Below are 22,059 nucleotides of genomic sequence, written 5' to 3'. Positions count from 1 at the left end.
AACCCGCCTTTGCTCTAAGCACCAGGTCAGACAGCTCACAGTTAGATGGGATTCCAGGTCCGGGGGACGCCCTCTTCTGGCCTTTTTGGTTAGTTACCTGCACACATGTGGATGTGGCGCACACAAACAAATACGTGTATATACATAAATAAAAAATTAAAGTAATAAAAACAAATATAATACATGATAGAAGAGGGTTCTATTTGGCAAAATAAACCCCTGTACCAAGATGCCACCTAAAGGTCCTGGAGTGACACCCACAGGCCTGTAATTGTTGTCACAGTTTAAATGTGTATCTCAGAGCACGTGCCATACGTGACATTTTTACTCAGTGGTGATGTCATTAAAAAAAAGGTGTGACTTACATACTCCATTTTTTTGTTCAGCATCAAATTCACCATGGCTCTGCTGGGCAATTTAGAGGCTTTGCTGAACCTCAGCCACAAAAGAGTCAAAGGAGACTCAAAGAATACACCCGAGAGGGGTGAAAATTGTGAAGTAATGCCGTCCAGTGGTGAGGTAACTGGCAAGGGTCACCAGGAGTATGGGTGTACCAATGAGATTGCCTCCTCTTACCTGAGTAAGTGCTCCCTGCGGGATGCCCAGGCACCTGCAGACTTCCAGACGTCAGCGGTGGGGGAGGAGGCAGAGCAGTGGGAGGGGCAAACATATTGGGGTGATGTGAGTGGGCAGGGGGCTGGAGGGTGGGCGTGAAGCTGTGCAGGGGGCTGTGGTTGGGCAGAGAGAGGGGAAAGGGAGAAGCTGAGGGATGGTGGGAGATGTGAGGAGGGGCCTGTTGGGTCTTGGCTGGAGTACTGCTTCTGCTGTTAGAACAAGAAAGAAAAGAGAGAAAGTCAGCATGACTTTTGTATCGTTCAGTATTTTTCTCACTATGTAACAGAGGGTGACCTTGAACTCACGATCTTCATGCACCCACTTCCCCAGCCCTGGAATCACAGTTGTGCACCACCACATCCGATTTTTACCATGCTGGAGATGGAACCCACGATTTCATGCCCACCAGGCAAGTGTTCTACCAAATGAGGTATAGGCCCAGCTTTACTTTTCAAGAAGGAAAGAAGGAAGGATAGAGGGAGGGAATAAAGAAGGGAGGGAGGGAGGGAGGGAGGGAGGGAGGGAGGGAGGGAGGGAGGGAGGGAGGGAGAAAGAAAATCCTTGCTGGGCTGGTGAGACAGCTCAGTGGGTAAAGGCTCTTGTCAACAGTCTCACTTCCAGAGCTCAATCTCTGAGACCGACATGATGGAAAGAGAGAACTGAATTTTACAAGATACCCTTTGACCTCCATACCTGGCATGTATATGCCCACACATAACAAATACACACATATAAATAAATATATAAATGTAATTTAAAAAATCCTACTCCCTGCTTATAGCCATTCCATATGCTTGCCTGACCCCTTCCTCTTCATCCATGTTCCCTGGCACCCAGAATCCCTGTGAACCATAGATAACTGTGCCACCATGGCTAATGGATACAGAAGCCAGGACCCAGACAGCTGTGCACCACCCTGGCTACCAGATACAGAAGCCAGGACCCAGACAGCTGTGCACCACCCTGGCTACCAGATACAGAAGCCAGGACCCAGACAGCTGTGCACCACCCTGGCTACTAGATACAGAAGCCAGGAACTACTGCTCTGTTTCTGGATGCACCGCCATACCCTGCTCAGATGGCTCCTCCTGCCTCAGTGTTAGGACCCCTCTTTTCTCTGCTGCAAAAATTTCACACTAGCAACTGAGCTAAGAAAATAGAATAAAGTAACTTTCTGAGTTCTGCCCTCCTGACACTGTCACCTTGGCAGCACAAGTGAGGGGTCGGGCTAGGTCAGGCTTCATGTCCTGTGACGTAACCAACCGTCTGGGCATATAGGTGAGACTTTACCCAGATTAGGTTAGCTGAGTTGGGAAGACCCACCCTGACTGTGAGCAGCACCATCTCATAGAATGTGGTCCTGGACTGGCCAAAAAGGAGAAACCAGTCTGAGCACCAGCACCCATCTCTCGCTGCTTGGACTGTGGATGCCATGTGACCAGGTGCCTCACCACGCTCCTGCTGCTGTGTCTTCTCTTCTCCGCCACGACAGACTGGACCCTCAAACTGTGAGCCAAAAGAAACCCTTCCTTCTTTAAATTGCTTCTATCAAGTATTTTATCAAGAGCAATAAGAGAAGCAACTCACACCACTCTTGTGGTTCAGAGGACCGTGAGATGGACCTGACCCTGTGCAAGCAGCACAACAAACGAGTCCCTAAACCATCAAAGTCACACAGTGACAAAGACGGAGCTTGGGGATAGCGGTGGAGCTAGAATTGGGACCCTGCAGGCTGATTTCTCCCTCTTCTTTGTAGACTTATTTGAGCAACTGTCAACTTCCCTTGGTGAGGCCCGAGAGTCAGAAGGAACTGGGCTCTCCAGCAGGGATTCTCTCCCAACAGAGCTGAGTGACCCGCAGCAGGAGAAAGAACCTCCTAAGAAAAGAAACCCTAACTCCGAGGGCCCTAGGCCTCTGGAAATACCAGCATGACTTTCTTAAAATGTGGGCCCCACCTGAGGCCCGGGCCGGCCTTCTCAGGCCTCCTCAGACTCTCTTGGTGAAAAATCTTCAGGTGTGCCTCAGCTTGCCTGCCTTGCCCTCAACCCTGCCATCCACATAGCTGCTCTGGTACAACCTCCAATTTCTGCCCATTTGTTTGTTTCGAGACAGGGTTTCTCTGTGTAGCCCTGGCTGTCCTAGAACTCACTCTGTAGACAGGCTGGCCTCAGACTCAAAGCAATCCACCTGCCTCTGCCTCCCGAGTGCTGGAATTAAAGGCACGTACCGCCATGCCTGGGTCCTTCAACCTTTTTTTTTGAAGCCACCTTCTCCTCCTTCCTATATTACCTCAAGTTCCTGAAGTAATTTTACCCCACCCTCACGCCCTACCAATGTCATCAACACTCAACCCAAGAGACCCACTGATTGAGAACCAGGACGAGCTGCAAACACACAATCCTAACGTCTCCAAGCTCCTGCCCGGTGACCCCTGTCCCAGAAAGATTAGGGTCACTCACCTTAAGCTGTTGAGGCTCAGGCTACTGCTGTTGTAGGCCGACAGTGGCTGAGAGAGGTTCTGGGAGAGGTTCTGGGAAGAGGGATGGGACTGCACAGGCGGAAGGGCCTGCGGGAGCAGATGGCTGGGGGACTGCGGCCGGGGTGGCCGCTGCACCTGAGGCTGTGGGGCAGGCTGCAGCTGGGCTTCTGGGGGGCCTTGGGCTGGCTGTGTACTTGGAGGAGGAAACTGGGGCGGAGCCTCCGTGTGCTGGACCAAGTCGGGGTCTGGAGATGGAATCTGGAGCTGGAGTCCCGCCTGAGGCTGCGACGGTAGCTGGGGGAGCTGAGGATAAGAGTCTTTGAGCACCACGGGTTCAAAGACGGGCTCTTTGCAACAGTCCTGGCTCTTCTCCTGGCTTCTCTCTAGACCCGAGATCTTGGGGACAATTGGCCCTGCATCTTGGTTGTCGTGTTCGGGCAGTGGTCCAACACCTAACTCTGGATCTGAACGGGAGAGAGAAGAGACAAAAAAACGGGGGACTGTGAAAGAGACCAAGGGGCAGAGGACAAGCAGTCTTTAAAAGGATGAAACATTCCCAACAAGACTCCACATCTTCCACCTAGCACCCCGATTCCCATAGTTTTTGGTAATGTACACTGTTAGTAACTTCAGCTCCCTGGGATCCGACCCTCTTTTCTGATCTCTGAAGGCACCAGGCACAAATGTGGGGCACAGACATACATGCGTGGAAAGCAACCAGATGTGTATAAAAAAACGCATAAAAATGAAAAAATCCAAAAAAGATAAGTAACAAAAATAGATAAAGAAAATAAGAGAAAGATACCACGTGAGTAAGTACTTCTGTATGTGTCTGGAGAGGAAACCAATGACAATACTGTCTCCAGTGAAGGCTAAGAAGGGACTCAGGGGTACAACCCCTGGCTAGGGGCCGGGGTGTGGCTCAATATATAGCACCTGCCTAAGAAGCCCTATTGAGGGGCTAAGGGTATAGCTTAGAGTGCACCAAGTTCCATCCGCAGTACACGCAAACCAAACAAACAGAACAACACAGTTGAGGCTCCAGGGGAAAGAAGTGGTCATCTAGTCATGGGGCCATTTGGTAATAGGAAGTCTTGTGATCGAAACTCTGTCACCATCTAGAACCTGTTCTACAGGCTGCACTGCGGGCAGAGCTCCATGAATGCTCGCTCACCTCGCAGGGACAAGGCCCCGGGGTCTATCCCAAGCAGAAACCAAAAGATCCAAAGACCGAAAATAAAAACAAGGATCCTTTTTACAGTAACAAGTATCATGTAATCCTTAGGAATTCTCTTGTTAGAGGAAATTACGGGGCCTTTAAATTTTTGGATACGTACCCTAAATATTTCCAAAATGTAAAAACTACAAATAAACAAAATAAGAGAGAGAGAGACAGAGACAGAGGAAAGAGAGAGACAGAAGGGGATAGGAATCAAATATCTAAGAAGTTGTTCTCATTAGACGAAGCCACCTTCTAGGAGGAGAGTTTAGAAGTGTGTACTGTGCTACTAGGCTGTGGCATTATTGACTCTTTTAAAACTGGATTTATTTTTATTTAGGTGTATATATGTGTGCCTGTGTGAGCACAGGTGCCTACAGAAGCCAGAAGGGGGTTGTCACACATCTCTGCAAGCTGGACTTGTGAGCGAGCCTCCTGATAATGGTTGCTTGGGAACTGAACTCTGGGCCTCAGGCTCCTGACCACTGAGTGACCATCTTTGGGCCCCCATTACCGGTGTTTCAATCTATCGGATTTACAACGATGGGAGGAGCAAGGCTGCATACTGCCTGTTAGCTTTCTAGTCCTCACTGGACATCACACAGCTGCTAGACCCAGAACTGGCCTCTGTTTGGCATAGTTTTATTTACATAGAATTTCTGGAAATGGTATCACTGTGTTTTGTGTCATGCCCCTACCACCACCCCACTACACACGTTTTTTTTTAATTTTTTATTTTTAATATCCTATCTCTTCGTAGCCCTTTGCTGATCTCAAACTCAGTCATCCCCCTGCCTCAGGCTCCTAAGTGCTACAATTACAGGCCCGTGCCACCACGCTTGACCTTTGTATTTCATACTTAGAGCCTCACCAGGAGCTGTTCAGTACTTGAAGCAAATCATATTAAAAACTGGGGAGACTGCCCAGGGTACCCACGATGGTTAACCTTGACTGCCAAGTCCACAGGATCTAGAACCACCATGGACAAACCTCTTGGCATGTCTGTGAGGGAGTCTCTAGAGTGGGTTTAAAAAGAACCACCATCACTCTGGGCAAGAACCATCCAGTATTTGGAGATTCTGGGCTGAATGAAAGGAGGAAGCAAGCTGAGCATCAGCACCCAGCCCCCTCCGCTTCTCCACTGCAGATGCAGTGTGCCCAGTGCCTTCACACTCTTACCACCATGCCTTTCCCAGCTTGACTGGCTGTATCCTTGGACTGTAAGCTACATAAAGCCCTACTTTCTTCAGTTGCTTCAGTTGGGTACACCGTCACAGCAGTGAAAAGGAACTAATACAGAATTAGTTAGAGTTGGGACCTGGCGCATGCTTTTAATCCCAGTACTTGGGAAGCATAGGTAGGCGGATCTCTGCGATTTGTGAGGCCAGTCTGGTCTACAGAGTGAGATAGTCAGAGCTGTGTAGAGAGATCATGCCCCTCCCCATCAAGAAAGTTTGAGGCCAGCTAGTGATAACTAGACAGAAACTAAATCAAAACAAAAAATAACCCCCAAAAAAACCAACCCACACAAAAGCAAAACAAAAGAAAAAACCCAAAAGATTACATTTGTCATGATCCCAGGTTATATATCATCTGGCCCCTTTTTAACAGTTTACATTTATTAATTTATTGGCTCGAGCATGCCACTCTACATATGGAGATCAGAGGACAACTTCTGGAAGTTGGTTCTCCAGAGACCTGCATGATCTACCATGTGCATCTTGGACATGAAACCTAGGCCACCAAGCTTCACTAACAAGCACCTCTACCCACTGAGCCATCCAGCTGGCCCACACTGACCATAACATCTTCACTGTAAGCACGTATTTCTACGCTTCCAAATCTATTATGCCATTATAAAAAATTACTTCTCTGTAATTTCTTCTTTATTTTTGAGTCAGGGTTTCGCTATGTAGCCTTGGTGTCCTGGAACTTGTTCTGTAGATCAGGTTGGCCTCGAACTTTGAGCTCCACCTGCTTCTGCCTCCCAGTGCTGGGATTAAAGACATGCACCACCAGTGCCTGGCTACAAAATCTTTATTACAACACATAAAATGGTATAAAGTTGAGGTTTGATGTTTTCCCCTTGATGAACTGCAGCATGTCTATAAGTCCAGCAATTTACTGCTCGAAGTAACCATCTGCAAGTGTCCTATGAAAATGCAGCAAGTTCTGCGAGTGCATTCTGCAATGTACACCATGCAGGAAGCGCTCAGTGTTTCCACAGCAGCTGCAGGGAAATGGCAGAGCCAGATGTGGTGGCACACGCCTGTGATCCCAGTACTTGGGAGGCAGAGACAAGAGAGTTAGGAATTCAAAGCCAGTCTTGGCCATGTAGGGAGTTGGAGGCCAGCCTTGGCTGAATGAGATCCTCTCTCAAAATCAGACAAGGTAACAAACAGAAACCACTTGAAGAAAATTAAGGAACATAAAAATAACCATTGTCATTTTGGTCTCAATGCTGAAATTATTGGTGTAAACATATATATGTGTGCACAAACTGACAAAACCACATAGCAAAACATGGTTCTGAGCCTATGATTGCTTTTTTTCTTAACGTCTCAATGTTTCTGTCATGAAAATGTATTACTAGACAAGAAACAGAAAAGGGGAGAATTACATTTTAAAAGGGGTTCCTCCACCCTCAAAGAATTCACTGCTCCCAGTCTTAGAATTATCACCTAGTGAACAGATTCCTTTTATTTAAGTAGGCCACCAGAATGGCTCAGAAGCTAAAAGGCACATGCCACCAAGCCTGAATTTGATCCATGTTGTAGGATACAAGCAATACCTATAGGCTTATACCTGTAGGTGCCCTCTGGCCACCACACATATGTGATGACATGCATGGAAAAGGACATGCACACAAACACAAGCATAAAGGGTGACTTCTGAGGGTTACTGAAACTACCCGGGATGGGTTATTCTGATAGGGACCACAGCCCAAGGTCCAGAATGATTATACCTGTTTCACAGTTCCCTCCACCTGACCCCAACACTGATAAAAGCAGCAGTGCTCTAGCTTAGTCCCGGTGCTCGTGGTGCTTCAACATCAATGATATGCCGCCAAGAGACATGTTACACACCGGCTTGAGGGTGGCCATCTGTCATGGTCAATCTTTATGGCCAACTTAACAGCATGTAGAGTCACCATGGAAATATCTCCGGGTGTGTCCATGCTGGAGTTTCAACCTAAGTCAAACTGAGGTGGGAGGACCCACCCCAAAGTAAGGCACCCTGGTTATCTACAGGCTGGGGTCCTGGGCTTCATAAAAAGGAGAAAGCAAGTGAACACCAGCATTTATTTCTCCATACTTCCCGACTGTGGATGTCTTGAGACAAAACACCTTCTGCCCCTGCCATCATGCCTTCCCCGTCATGATGGGCTGTCTTCCTTCCTTAAGCTGTTTCTGTCACGTATTTGTTCCCAGCAAGAACGGTAACTAACACACCATATGATCAGATTTTACTACAGGGCAAAGAGCTCTTCATGGCCAACCTTGACCTCTAAACATTTCATTTCCTTTGTAGCTTCTAGAAAATAAGAGTGAGGAGGACTAGTGAGATACTCAGTAGGTAAAGGCACTTGCGGCTAGGCCTGACCATCTGAGTCTGATTCCCCAAACCCATGTGGTGGGAGAGGACCAAGTCCAGCAAACTGTCCTCTGACTTCTAGATGGGTTCTCTCTCTCTCTCTCTCTCTCTCTCTCTCTCTCTCTCTCTCTCTCTCACACACACACACACACAATGTAATTTTTTAAAAGATTAAAAAACAGAGTTGGTGAAGGGCCAAGTAGATGAAAGATCAAAGCTAGAATAAAAAGAACAGTGTGGCATCTATGGGACTGGATGCTCCAACAGTGTTTAAGAACTCCAGAATCTCCGCCTCACATACACTCCTCAAGCTGTTGAGGATGGACTGGGAAAAGAGCAGGCAAGCTCTGCATCACATCACATGCCCAGCACTGTGTGAGGACGTGAGGATGCCACAGAAGCGTGTGCAGTGCAGACCTGGCTCGGTGCAGACTTCAGAAACTGCCAGAATGCCCGTAAAATCCTTGAAAACGAAGCGACCCACATCATGCAGCAACCATGCACTCAGCTCGCTTTCCTTCCTGTTTCCACCTCCCCAGGGCTGGGACAGGACGGGTGTCACCACACTTAGCTGTGTTTGCATATCCCTTCCGGGACTCTGAACTCAGGTGTCTCCCACTTGCACAGCAAGCACGTGACCAATGGAGCCAGCGTTCACAGCGCATTTTTACCGAGTTCTCAGTTGTTCTCACATGTTGTGGGTACAGGAAGAAGCTATGCCTTCAGAGCTTCAACCGACACCCTAAGAGCAAACAGTGTCCTCTTGGAGTCCTGTCCCCAGGGGTTTACGGTGAGAACTGGGTTTCTCCTCAGGAGAGAAGTTCCCTGTTATGGCAAACGCATCCTGTCTATACTCCTGAGGGTCAGGGATAAAACTGTTCCCCAGTCTGTTCTTACTACCTGCTATGGCACACATGGGGACTGACTATACCTAACCCATTGCGATCTGTCTGAGTGTTTCACGTATGAACACCACAGAAACTTTTAGAATGAATCTGAAGTTGCTCTAATGGTGACAGAAATGTACGCCTTTGAATATTCAGTTAAAGAAAGGGTAGGCAAAGAAGAATTTCAATGGTTTATTTTTCTGAGTGAAGTTTTAAATTCCATCATCCTCAACATTCCAATGTGGTCACAGGAACACCATGTGTGTTGTTCCATGTGGGAGCTTGGTAGAAGCCCGTCATTATTCTTGTGGGACACCGAGCCTAGCGTTTCTTCTCTTAATTTCTGAGACGGAGTGCCGTGTATATCCCAGGCTGGCCTTGAACTCCACGTGCAGCCAAGGAAAACCTTGGACTTCAGATCCGCTATGCTATCAATAGTCTCTCCATTAGGAGATTATAGGTGTGTACCACAATGCCTGGTTTATGTAGTGCTGGGATCAAACCCAGGGCTTCAGGAATGCCAGACAAACACACTGCTACATCCCCAGTTTTCTTTTTCAAAGAACCAATCTAGTAATCATTTGGTCGACTTCTGGTGTATATAAAAATGCGCGGCTTGTGTACATGACTATGTGGGGGTATGTGTGCCTGGACATGGACATGGAGGCCAGGGGATACTGGACATCCTGTTCTATTACTCTCCACCTCTTTCTGAACCTGGAGCTAGACTGTGGCCCAGAAAAGCACCCGTGATCCTCCTGTCTCCATATTCCCCTCAGTGTTGGGGTCAGGCACAACCATAGAACACTGAGCATTTGAACTCAGGTCCTCAGGCCTGCACAGTATATGTGCTCTTACCTACTGAGCCCGATCGTCAGTCCAATCTATCCGTGCAACACGTTCTCTGTAGGAAAATCACATCCCCTGCCATTTCCGTCTACCTTTGCTTTCTTGGCCTCAATGGATCATAAAAAGGAGAACACATTCGAACACAAGCTTGAAGCTACAAGTCTCCACAAGTGTAGGGAGTGGTAAATATGGTTGACTTCAGTCGTCAGAAATAACCTGACAAAATGCTACACAACAGAGTCTAGAGCCCAGTTAGTGGACATGTCACCAGGCCTGGCACACAGATGGCTCAGGTCACCAGAGAAGGAGAAGTGGACTTGAGGCCTGGAAACCACCCTGTCTTGACTGACTTTGTGTTCAGACACATGTCCTTTAGGTAAGCTTGAAGACGGATGTGGCAGAGGGGAGTGTGCCATTTTCTGCTTCTTCAACAGCTGAAGGGTGTGTCTGCTTGTTCTGAAAACATGAGCACTGTCCCATCCCCTCCCAACTCAGTTCTGGCTGGACCATCCTCTCCATAAACACCCAGATATGTCACCAATCTGTTCCACAGCCCCATACTCGTCAGCGATATTTCTTGTCAACTGCTTGGGTAGTGTCTTTCTGGGCAGCTGCTGTTCTGATAAGCCATGCCCCAGCCCCTCATTGGAAGATTCTAGGCATGCGTTCTACAGCTGAACTACATCCCATCACTTGAAGGAATCTTACAATTTTGGGACAAGGTCTTGCTAAGTTGTATAGTCAAGACAAGCCGTGTACTTGTCATCCGCCTACCTCAGCCTCCTAAGTAGCTGGGATTTCAGGCCCGAGCCACCACCCTTGACTCGGCCCCTTACTTAAAGCTAGACACTGTCAACAGCCCCCCTAATGACCTGTTATGCCTTACTTGCTGCTTGTGGGGCTTAGGTACTAAATTTTAAACTAACACAGAACACACTGTTTTACATAACAATGCGTTACATCTTCCCCCCAAAATATAAACAAATACACGTGTATCTGGATATCAATACAATTTATTGCTGTTGGAATTTTAATACAACTTTAGCTTTTTTAAGACTTACTTTCTGTGTATGCATGTCTGTGTGTATGCTCAGGGTGGGTGTAGGTACCCACAGAGGCCGGAAGAGGGCGTCAGGTCAGATCCCTTGGAGTTACAGGTTTAGAGCTGGCAGACATGGGTGCTAGGAACTGAACTTGGGTTCTCTGCAAGAGCAGCAAGTGCTCTTAAGGGCAGATCCAGATCTCCAGCTTCAGGTATTTTAAGACAGAAGGGGCTCTTTAAATCTTACACTTCCTTCAGTTCTTAACACAGCATCATCCACAGCCCAAATGCCTGATTTCTTTAACTACATAATAATCAATTTACAAAAACCTAAGCAAGTTTCTTTATAAATGCAATTCTAAAGGAAAAAAATCACCATAATGAGAAAAACACTCAATAAACAATTACACATTAAGCCAGAAAAATTATGCCTCTTTGGAGTCGTTTCTGTAATTGGACAGTATACTGCAATAAAATAATAGCATATAATACAAGCCAATGGGAAATAATTAGATGTCATTTTGATGTTTAAGGAGCCATTTTCCATATATAATAAAACTAATGTTCTGCTTTGAATCATAAAGGATTCTAATAGCTTGGTTATTTTTGTATTACAAAAAAAAAGTAGGGCAATCAAAAGCATAGAGCTTTTTAATAACCAGGGACGAGTGGGGCCCTGCTGGTATCTGCCTATGGTGTGCATGCATGTGGACTCCACCACAGCCTACAGCCTTCATGAACACAAACACACAGAAAGAAAAGTAAATAAGAAAATATAAACAGTCTTACACCAGGGGATGGTTATGAAGAAGTGCCACACAGGACTTTTATGCCTGTATGCTTTATATATTTGTTTTCAGCTATTGTGTGTGTGTGTGTGTGGTGCATATGTATATAGGTGAATGTGTGGGTATGGGAGCATTTGTACACGTCTGAAGAACAGAGGTGTCTTCTTCAATTCTTACTTTTCCAAAGACTGAATTTCAGCCAGATGTGGTGGCTCATGCCTTTATTCATGGCACAGGTGGAGGAGCTCTGTGAGTTCAAGGCCAGCCTGGTCTACAAGGAGAGGTCTAGGGTAGCCTTGTTTCTCTGTGTGTGTGTGTATGTGTGTGTGTGTGTGTATAGTGGTGCACTGAACGTAGGTGACTTTGTAGGTAAAGGAGAAGACAAACTTCCCTATAAGAAGAAGAATAGGCAGTGACCGGACACGGTCATGGATGTACGTGACCGCCCTAGTACAGGGAGAACTGAGACAGACAGATCCCTGGAGTTTCTAGTCCCCCAGTCTCACAATCATTGAACACCTGGTTAAGGGAAAGACGCTCCTTGAAAAGATAACACTGCTGGGCAAAGTGGCGCACACCTTCAATCCCAGCAGCCAGGAGGCAAAGGCAGGCAGACGTCTGCAAGTTTTAGGCCAGTCAGGGCTGCAAAATGAGACCCTATCTCAAAAAATAAACAACAACAAAATAACGTGAACAAGGATCAAAGCCCCAGATGCTGATGTATGGCCCCTACTTGGGGGTGCACGTATACCACGCACACACACATAAATAGAAACACGCAGAAAGAAGGCTTGAGATGCTGGTCAGCAATGGCTGGCGTATGTGCATAGAATCCCAGGGAAAGGCTGGGAATGAGGCTTAGTGGCAGAGCACTTGTTGAGCACACACAAGGCCCCCTGTTTATAATGAACAACCAGGAAATGGTAAGGAACAATGAATTACATACAGAAAACTCAAACAAGGAGAAAGCCAGCTCAACTCGCTCTCATGGGATGGAAACAGGGTTTGGTCCAAACACAACAAAATCTCTAACGTAGGAGCCAGCGGCATGGCTCATGGGTAACGGCGCTTGCTGCCAAGCCTGGTGACTTGAATTTGATCCCTGGTACCCACATGATGGAAGGAGAGAACCAACTCTAGCAAGCTGTCCTTTGACCTCACACATATGCCCATAATAAATAAATTCATTTTAAAAATCTTTGGCATAGCAAAAGAGACTTGGAATACATCCCACAAAACAAACTACATGAATTTTTTTAAAGTTAAAATAAAAAAATTAAATTAAAATTTAAAAAACATTAATTTAAAAAAAAATTAAAATTTGTAAATTTTTTGATCAATAAACCAAGGGCTTCTCTAAAACTTCAGGAGCTAAGAAAAACTGTTATTATTTTAGAGGGTTTTAAAAATGAGTAATTAGGGCTGATGACAGTGCACACCCGGCACAAGTACGAGGTGTGCAAGTCCGACGGCCAGAGTTCCGCCGTCAGATCCCACGGGGAATCAGCGAGCAGACTCTAGAATTTTTTCTTCTGACCTGAGTACGTGTGCACCAGTGTACACACACACCCCACCACCAATAATAAATAAATACATAAATAAATAAAAATTTGCTAGTTAGATATTTAATTTCTGATCTCTAATTTTTAGTTTTAAGATTTTAAAAAATATTATTTATTATGTATACAATATTCTGTCTGTGTGTATGCCTGAAGGCCAGAAGAGGACACCAGACCCCATTACAGATGGTTGTGAGCCACCATGTGGTTGCTGAGAATTGAACTCAGGACCTCTGAAAGAGGAGGCAATGCTCTTAACCTCTGAGCTATCTCTCCAGCCCCTAGTTTTATAGATTTAAAATTTTAGGTATATGTGTCTTATCAGGGTGTCGGCCACATGGGTTTGGGTATGTGTAGAGGCCGGTCCCCTGGAATTGGAATTACAGGCAGTTTGAACCACTCAACATGGGTGGGTACTGGGACATCTCCCCAGCTCCTGGGGCTCCCTGTCTGGCCAGCCTAGTCTAATCAGTGAGTTCCAAGTCAGTAAGAGACCCTGTCTCAATGAGTGGATGCTTCTGAGCAATACCACTGTGTTGCTAACCTCCACCTGAATGAACACCTACACCTGTACACACACACACACACACACACACACACACACACACACTCACCTTTAGTATCTTAACAAACAACATAGCCATGTCTATTAAATTATGCTCCCCCCTTTTAAACAGGATGTCATGTAACCCAGGCCAGCCTTTAACTGCTTGTGTAACTGAGGATGGTCCTGAACTTCTGGTGTCCCCCCCATCCCCCACCTCCACTTCCTGGAGCTGGGACTACAGGTGTGCACCACCTCACCTGGTTCACGCAGTGCGGGGATGCGACCCAGTATTCCATGCATGCTGACAAGTTCCACCAGCTAAGCCACATCCCCAGCCCTTAATCTTTGTGTTTCAATCTGTCAGTGATGAAATGTCTTGTCCCAGACAGCAGGTGCTCTAAGTCTAGGGTCTGCATTGCATCTCTATGCACAGGTACCGGGAGCACCCACATGTCAGGTGAATTCATGATGGAAAGAGACTAAGGTCACAGTCTCTAAGGAATGGGTCAGCGTGGGGGAGAACTTCCCATGTGCTCCTCCACACGGTAATCACCTCATCAGTGCGCACGCAGCACTGGGGTGACCTAATGTTCCTTACTCAGTCCTTCCACTACACGTCACAAGCTGGCATCTTTTATCACGTCAGTTGTGCCTGCCCAATTGTCAACCTAGATCTAGCCTGTAGAAGGTGGACATCCCCTCCAAGAGGGAGGGGATGGGGAAGGTCATTAGACCCTCAGAGATTCCAGCCACCCACTCCTCCCAGCTATCTGTACAAAATTCTGCTCTAACTGCACGTGGGCTGGGGCCTGAGGGACTCTGAGGTGCTGGAGTATACAGGCTGGGATAGGTTAACTAAGGAGCCCCATCTGTGTAGTTATGGGGAAGCCATCCACCATCCAGGTTCAGTGGAGAGTTCCCAGTGAGATTGCTTTGGGGTCACACTCCTGCCAGTAACCCATCACCATGCTCTGTGATGAACTTTGGTGCGTCGCTGGGGTCCTTATGAGGAGTAGGTGATGTTATTTACAAAATTTACAAGATACACACACTTACATACATACATACATACATACATACATACACACACACACACACACACATGAACAGGCGCATTTAACAGAGAGCTCTGTCAATTCCCAGTGCCTGAATTTTTTAATACAATTAATCTGCATATTAAAATGTTTATTGCTAATTGGCTACAACCTAATAATGAATCTATACTGTATTTCACTGCTAATTAAAACCTCAATAAAAATTAGCAAGGACTCTCCTCCATGTCAAGGTGAAGGCCCCAGCTTTAGGGCTCTGAAACACATCTCTCCCTGTCCTGGTGATTTCACAACACCATGTGCTCCTTATAGCTTCAGGATGCTGAAGGTACAAAGGGCAGAGCTGTGTGAGGGTGCATGCTGGGAAATGAACCCAGGACTTCCTGCAGGCGAGGTGAGTACTTTATCCACAGAGCCACTGCCTCAGACACAGCTCAAGATTTTCTTGCATCACACAGTCCAGAAAAGTAAACCCCTCTTGACCTCATTCCAGTTCCCAAAGAGTTAACGCCCGACTCATTTACATATAGCAATTGTAAGTAGCAGCGAATACAGTTTAGTCATTTGAGCCACTCAGTTTTATACAGTTTTACATGATGGAGACTCAGCTGGGAGAGTCTCAATGAGGGCTGTCTGGCCCGTGAGCCATATCTACAAGTGATTTTCTCCAAAAAAAAATGTTTTTAATTTGGTTTTTATTTATCTGTGTATGTGTTTGTCTGAATATATGCCACATATATGTGGAGGACAGGAAAGGGCAGAGAATTCCCTGAAGCTGGAGTTCCAGGGAATCGTGAGGCACTCAGTGTGGGTGGTGGTTTGTTTTTTGTTTTTGTTTTTTCGAGACAGGGTTTCTCTGTGGCTTTGGAGCCTGTCCTGGAACTAGCTCTGTAGACCAGGCTGGTCTCGAACTCACAGAGATCCTCCTGCCTCTGCCTCCCGAGTGCTGGGATTAAAGGCGTGCGCCACCATGGCCCGGCTCAATGTAGGTGTTTGGGAATTGAACTTGGGTCCACTGCCAGAGCCATTTTTCCAGCCCCTTGGGCGTGGTTTGTTTTCTTAACTGGGTCAATTGATGTAGTAACGCCCACCCTGAATATGAGTGGTCACAATTCCCTTGGTTTGTACCCTGGACTAGATAAGGGCAGAGAAGAGGCTGCGTAAAAGAGGGGTGCGCATGCATTCTTTTCTTTCCACTCTGGGCTCTCGATACACTGTGAATAGATGTTCTAAGTTTCTGCTGCCTTGACCTTGCTGAGCCACACCCCAGCGCCTCACTGGGGGATTCTGGGCAGCCATTCTATTATTGAGCCTTGCCTCAGCTCCTCACTGGGGGATTCTAGGCAGGTGCTCTACCCCTGCGCTACACCCCCAGACTGTTACCACTGAGCTTCATCCCAAACTGCAAGCTGTGATTATAAAGACTATTAAGTACTGCCTGTTCTGCTTCTGAGAGTCTGGGATGCATCCCAGCTAGGGTAAGACACCACCGAGCAAGCTGTTATCTCTGCAGACAGGTTCCCTGCTTCGCAGAGCCCGGTGCTCAAGAGGTGAGCCTTTTCATGCAGTCCTCCACTGCCTCGGACCATTCAAAGGCCCAGGGCGTGGGTGTTTATTATCCCTGAATGGTACATAAAGTGAGTCTACCGAAGAGGCGAGGCTGAGCTCTAATTAGTTGACTGATTAGCGTTATTGGGCCCGGGGAAGGTGAGCGAGATACAAAGTTGGAGGGGCCAGGTGTGTGTTTCTGTGCCTGGCAGTCTCCCTTCCCCTCCCACACCACAGTTCCCCCATGGACAGAAGGGTGACCTCCTGTGTCATATGCTCCTCAAGTGTTGATTAGGGAAGCAGATGACTACACTCACAATCAGCAATAAAAAATGGGAACACTTTGAAAAATTACAGTGTGCAACACTCTTCCACACCATGAAGGCTTTGACTCAATTTTGACTTGTTTTAGAAACTAGTGCGTGTCTGGTGTCAGTATTACAGCCCTGGATCCTGCAGACAATGTGTGAGATATCTGTAGTAACGGGGTCTTACCATCCAGAACTGGAGGCCAGCGGGAGCAATGGTAATGGCTGGTATTGTCTGGATACCGCTGGGGCCTCCGCCACCAAAACCCTCCATCCTTGGAGTAAGTGATGGTGGGGCATCCGTGTCATTTCCCACCTCCAAGATCCAGAGAACATCGCAGAATGTAAAGAAGAATGCTGTGAAAGACCATCATCTGGGCATGACATGGCTACTGCACACATGGCTTACAGCAGCTGTGCTTACCCGCAGGAGACCCGCAAAAGGTCAAGCCAGTTAGAAATTCCAGCGTGCAGTAGGGAAGGAGGTCTAGCTGAGAGCTATTGGCAGTTGATGGCTGCTGGAGGGAGGCAGAGTCACTTTTCATTGTCTGAGTGGCCGCTGGTAGGTTGTCCTAGCCCCAATCTGACTCCATACCCATGCATATTTGGACAGCGCTGACTGGATTTGGTGGGTTATTAAAACAAAAACAAAAACATGGGGTTGGGAGGGAGATATTGTTTGGGGGAACCCCAAGGAAGCAGGATGGAGGAAGTAGGGGTTAATGTAATCAAAATATATGTGTAGATGAATGAAAATGTCAAAGAAAACATTTAAAAAATGGTACATACTGCCTGGTATGTGGGGGACACCTAGGCAGTACTTAGGAGGCGGGGACAGGAAGACTACAAGTCCGGCCTGAGCTATAAAGTAAGATCTACCACCCTCCAAAAAAGTAAGAAAGCTTCATTAAACAAGAGATTATATTTGCAAATCCTATATAATGGTCTAGGATCTGATGTATAGGGGCTTGAGAGATGGCTCAGCTGTTAAGAACACTGGCTGCTCTTCCAGGGGACCCTGGTTCAATTCCCAGCACCCACGTGGTGGCTCACAAGCGTCTGTAACTCAAAGTATATAAAAAACTATTCCAAGACCACAATAACAACAAATAACCTATTTCAAAAGGGTCAAAGGGGCTCCTGATATGGCTCAGTGGATAAAAGTGCTTGCTGCCAAGCTTGGTGATCTGAGTTCAATTCCCTGAACTGACATGGAGGAAGGAGAGGGCACACTCCCACCAAGTAGTCCTCTGACCTCCCTGGCCACGCTGCGGCATGCATGTGCACATGCATACATGAATAAACATAGCAGAAACTAATTTTTAAAACGGGCGAAGGCTTTGCGAAGGCAGTTCTTCAAAGAGGACATACAAACATCTCAGGAGCAAATGGAAAGATGCTCAGCATCATTAGTCATGAGGGAGACAAAAGATCAAACCACAGGAGGCAACCACACCCACTGTAATGAGAAACAGAAGCTGGAAGAAGGGCAAGGCGGAGCCCTCCCCACTGCCCACACACAGTCTGTCCTTCACAAGACTACACACCTCTCCTCCCTTAGTCCTGTCCATCCCCTGGTCAATACTGCTTTTACATCTCTCGGAGGGCCTTGATTTGGGTGAAACAGGGTCTCAAGCACCCCATACTGGCTTGTAACTCTAAGCAGTTCTCCTGTTTTACCTCCCAAATGCTGGGACCAGAGGGCAATCAGGGAGCGATCAGTAGTTCAAAGACACTGTTAGTTACATGTCGTTTCAAAATCAGGCTGGGCTATGTGAGACCCTGTCTCAAAAGAACAAAAAGAACTGGATCCTGCCCTGAAAGAGCCTCCAACTTCCTAAAAGAACAATGAAAACAAGGAGAAAGGGGAAATGGGTCAGTAGGTAAAGCGCTTGCTATACACAAGCTTGAAGACTTGAGCGTGATTCCCAGCACCAGCATGCCTGCCATGGTTGGACCATGCTTGCATTCCCAGAGCAGGGGAGGTGGGCACAGGCAGATGCTTTGTTCTCATTGGCCAGTACATGGCTAAGTCAACCAGATGCAGATTCCAGTGAAAGACTGCTCCCCCCCCCAAAAAAAAAACAAGATGAGGGCTGACTAACTGGCTCATCAGGTAAAGGACTTGCTGCTCAAGCCTCACAACCTGAGTTCAATCCCCAGATGGCATATAAAGGTACAATGAGAAATAACTTTGTCTATAACATCCATGCACACATACTTACAGTCCATAATTGATAAAAATTTTAATAAAAACAGGTGAATGGCTCCTGATGACACCCTAGGTTGTCATCCAAGTTGTCCCGTGGTCCCTGCACATACACATTCATGCACAACACACGGTGAGGGGGCAGGTTTAGATAATCAGAATAATATAATTCAATGGTAAGTACTCTGACAGAATGGAATACTCCCATTTCCCCCCAGGGATCCTGGGCAGGGGTTGTTCCCTGGAAAGCAAGAATAGGAGAGGAGCCATTCCCTGGGAAGTAGGGGAGTCATCGGAACCAGGAAGGAACCACGCCTGCAGAGGGGCAGAGGCACAGCAGGAAACCCATGCTGCTTTAGTTCAGGAATGGGGGCAGGCGCATCTACTAGGGAGTCCAGTCCACCTTAGAGGTGGAGTGGGAAGGCCAGGCTGTTTGTCACCAAGGGTCAAGCATGTTTGGCTTTTCCCTTTCACAGAAAGTGGCTCTCCTCTCCCCAGAGGCTGATGCTGCCCCAGGCTGGGTGTAGGATTTTCTTTATGGAAGCTCCCTGGGAGAAAGCGGTTCTTTACATCACTGTGCTAGACATGTTTTCAGGAGAAAGGTGATGGGTCAGTTAAGGAAACAGAATACCCCACCAGTCTTCAATCCAGACACACACAAAATAAATAAAATAAAGTAAATTTCTCTTTTAAGTGAAATGATTATACGGGAAGTGGTCAGAGAAAGTGCTGCGGGGATCCAGGAGAACCCTACAATTGTTGGGATAGACCTCAACAGCTACTCAGGGTCTTTCCCAACTAACTTTGTATCTAGATGATGTCAGAGTACAAAAAAAAAAAAAAAAAAAAAAAAAAAAAAAAAAAAAAAAAAAAAAAAAAAACATGACAGTGATTTGTCACTTAAAACAGGAATCCATGAGGATAGAGAGCTGGCTCAGCAGTTGTGAGCATTTGTAATTTTTGCAAAGGACCCAGGTTTGGTTACCAACACTACAACCATCTGTAGGATTCCAGTTCCAGGTTATCCTGTACCCTCTCCTGGTCTCTGAGGGTACCAGATGTGCAAGCAGCGCACATACATACATGCAGGCACTCACACACATAAAATAAAAATAAATCGTAAAATCAGAACATCCTGAAGGTACTGCAGTCCATGTTCATTAAAACCAGAACTCTGGAGGCTGACACAAGAGAATGGCTTTGAGTTTTAGGATAGCCTGGGCTACGTAAGCAATTTCCAGGTCAGTTTGGGTTACAGAGTGAGACCTGTCCCAAAACAGTAACAACCCAAACCTAGGCTGTGGTTGTAGCTCTGTAGGTAGAACGCTTGCCTAGCATACACTAAGCCCTGGATTCCATTCTCAGCAAACCCTGAACTGCAGGCCATGCCTGTAATCCCAGCACTCAGCTGGTGAAGGCAGGAGGATCAGAAGTTCAAGGTCATTATCAGCCCTTTAGTGAGTGAGTACTGTCTTTAAAAAAAAAAGAAGAAGTAACTATTATGCAATTCCTCCTTAAAGATGAAATGAATTTATTGATGATATCAAGAACAGAGTGTAATGCTCTGGAATGTTCTAGTCAGGTTCTTTCCTGTTGCAGCGAGCTATCTTCACAGGGTGAGTTTTCCAAAATAAAGGAAAGCTAGTGAACAAAGCCAACTCTCATTTTCCTGATGACCTCTGGTGCAGTTCTGACTGATTTGATGTTTTTTCTTTTCATTGCTGCTCTGCTGTATTAGGGACTAACTCCCATCTCTGGAAGAGATTAGTGCGTACCTTCCTCAAGTTATGGGTCACAGAATGACCCACTCCCTCTCTGCTGTCTGAATCTTCCCAGATGCTCAGTGCTCCCTACTCAGCATTACCTGAACCGGCTTCCATCTCACCCTTTCCCTCCCACACCAGGCTCCCTAAGGCCAGCAGGAGGCAAGGTGTAGAATTTCTATGCCAGCCTGTCTTACGAAACCAGACATACCTTGGGATAATCCTTTTGTATGATTAAAGAGGAAAATCCTTACCTTTTTGTTTGCTTGTTTTATTTTTTAATTTCTTTTGGCTATTTCTGTGTGTCACACTCCCCATGGCAGGTGACAACTGTCAGGGCACAGTCTGAAGGAGTCAGTTCTCCCCTTCCCCAAAGTGAGTTCTGGGGATCGAACTCAGGTCATCAGACTTGGCTGCAAGTGCCCGTACTCACTAAGTTGTTTCGAGGACCTGACTTCCACCTTGTAAGGAAGGGGCCATTTGATACTGCACCAAGAGTCCAGGCAATCTGACCTTCGAGATTCCAGGGCATTCTCCAGTCTCTGCCTCCCACTTGTGAAGCAGACTATGGACGTGCACCACAGTATCACGGTTTCCGGGCATCCAGACTCAGGTTCTCAGGATGCACAGCTAGTTTTTCAGTCAATGAGTCATCTCCTCAGACTGTTTTCGTTATTGTTGCTGCTGCTGCTAGTATTTCTCATACAGCCCTGGCAGACCCCAAACTCAGTATGCAGCTAAAGATAACCTTACATGTCTGACCCTCCTGCACCTACTTCCCAGAAGCTTAGATCACAAGAATGCACCAACACGACCAGCTTCTTTTTGGGATAAAGACTTCCTATGTAACCCATGGCTGGCCAGGAACTTGCAACAATCCTCCTGCTTCAGCTTCCAGGGCTCTAGGATTAAAAGCATGTGCCACCAAGTCCAGACAACTCCTCCAGTCTTGACACAATTTATGTTTTTAATCTCCGAGACTCAAATTGCACAAACAGCCCATAACGAACAGTGTTGGCTTGCTTCAACAGAAACTTGAAATTTAAATACCCACCTGGGCACAATTACTGCTGCAGGACCCACATGCTGGCCCCAGTGGGACTGTCTAACCTGTTCAGAGTCAGAAAGGTACTTCTGTATTCCCCGGAGGTGGGGTGGAAATAACCTCTCTCCCTTTAGACCGTGCATGGGTTGTGAGTCAGCCACTGGGATGGGGGTGGGGGTAGGTCATCGCTCAGCCTCCCAGAATCCTCTGACTTTATTAGCGCTAACCGAAAGGGGAGAGCGATGATAGGAACTTGGCACAGACAACGGAAAACAAATGACTACCTAGCCTTCCTGGGAGCCTGACTTCACGGTGCACCTGATGGGAAAGGAAGGAGGAGGGGTGGGGACTGGCTAGGAGGCGGTGTGCAATGGGACTGATTCCCTTGTCATCCTGTAGACTAACCTCTCAGGAGAACAGACATTCAAGATTTGCAGTGCGGGTCATCTGGCTGCAGGGGATGTCAGGGCACGCATAAAACCTCTCCACCTTGACAGTGACATTCTCTAACCTTGGATTTGCACATCATCTGAATATCTATGTATGTGTGTACAT

General features: G+C 46.9%; 1 protein-coding gene across 3 annotated transcripts in view; it reads right to left on the bottom strand.

The window, feature by feature from the left end:
* Auts2 (activator of transcription and developmental regulator AUTS2) overlaps window positions 1–22,059 on the bottom strand; it is a 1,103,484-nt gene that overhangs the window by 36,541 nt on the left and 1,044,884 nt on the right. For 2 of the 3 annotated variants that reach the window (XM_057763815.1, XM_057763817.1), the window contains exons 7-8: window positions 3,075–3,558; window positions 577–824 (exon numbers count right to left, since the gene is read on the bottom strand). In XM_057763815.1, the coding sequence (XP_057619798.1) occupies window positions 577–824; window positions 3,075–3,558 (732 nt within the window). The remainder of the gene's footprint in view (window positions 1–576; window positions 825–3,074; window positions 3,559–22,059) is intronic. The other variant, XM_057763816.1, reaches the window with a different exon arrangement.

The sequence above is a fragment of the Chionomys nivalis genome, chromosome 3 (genome assembly GCF_950005125.1).
Source record: "Chionomys nivalis chromosome 3, mChiNiv1.1, whole genome shotgun sequence".
Classification (NCBI taxonomy): Eukaryota; Metazoa; Chordata; class Mammalia; order Rodentia; family Cricetidae; genus Chionomys; species Chionomys nivalis.
Note: the sequence above shows the minus strand (reverse complement) of the source record. Positions and strands in the feature narration are given on the sequence as shown.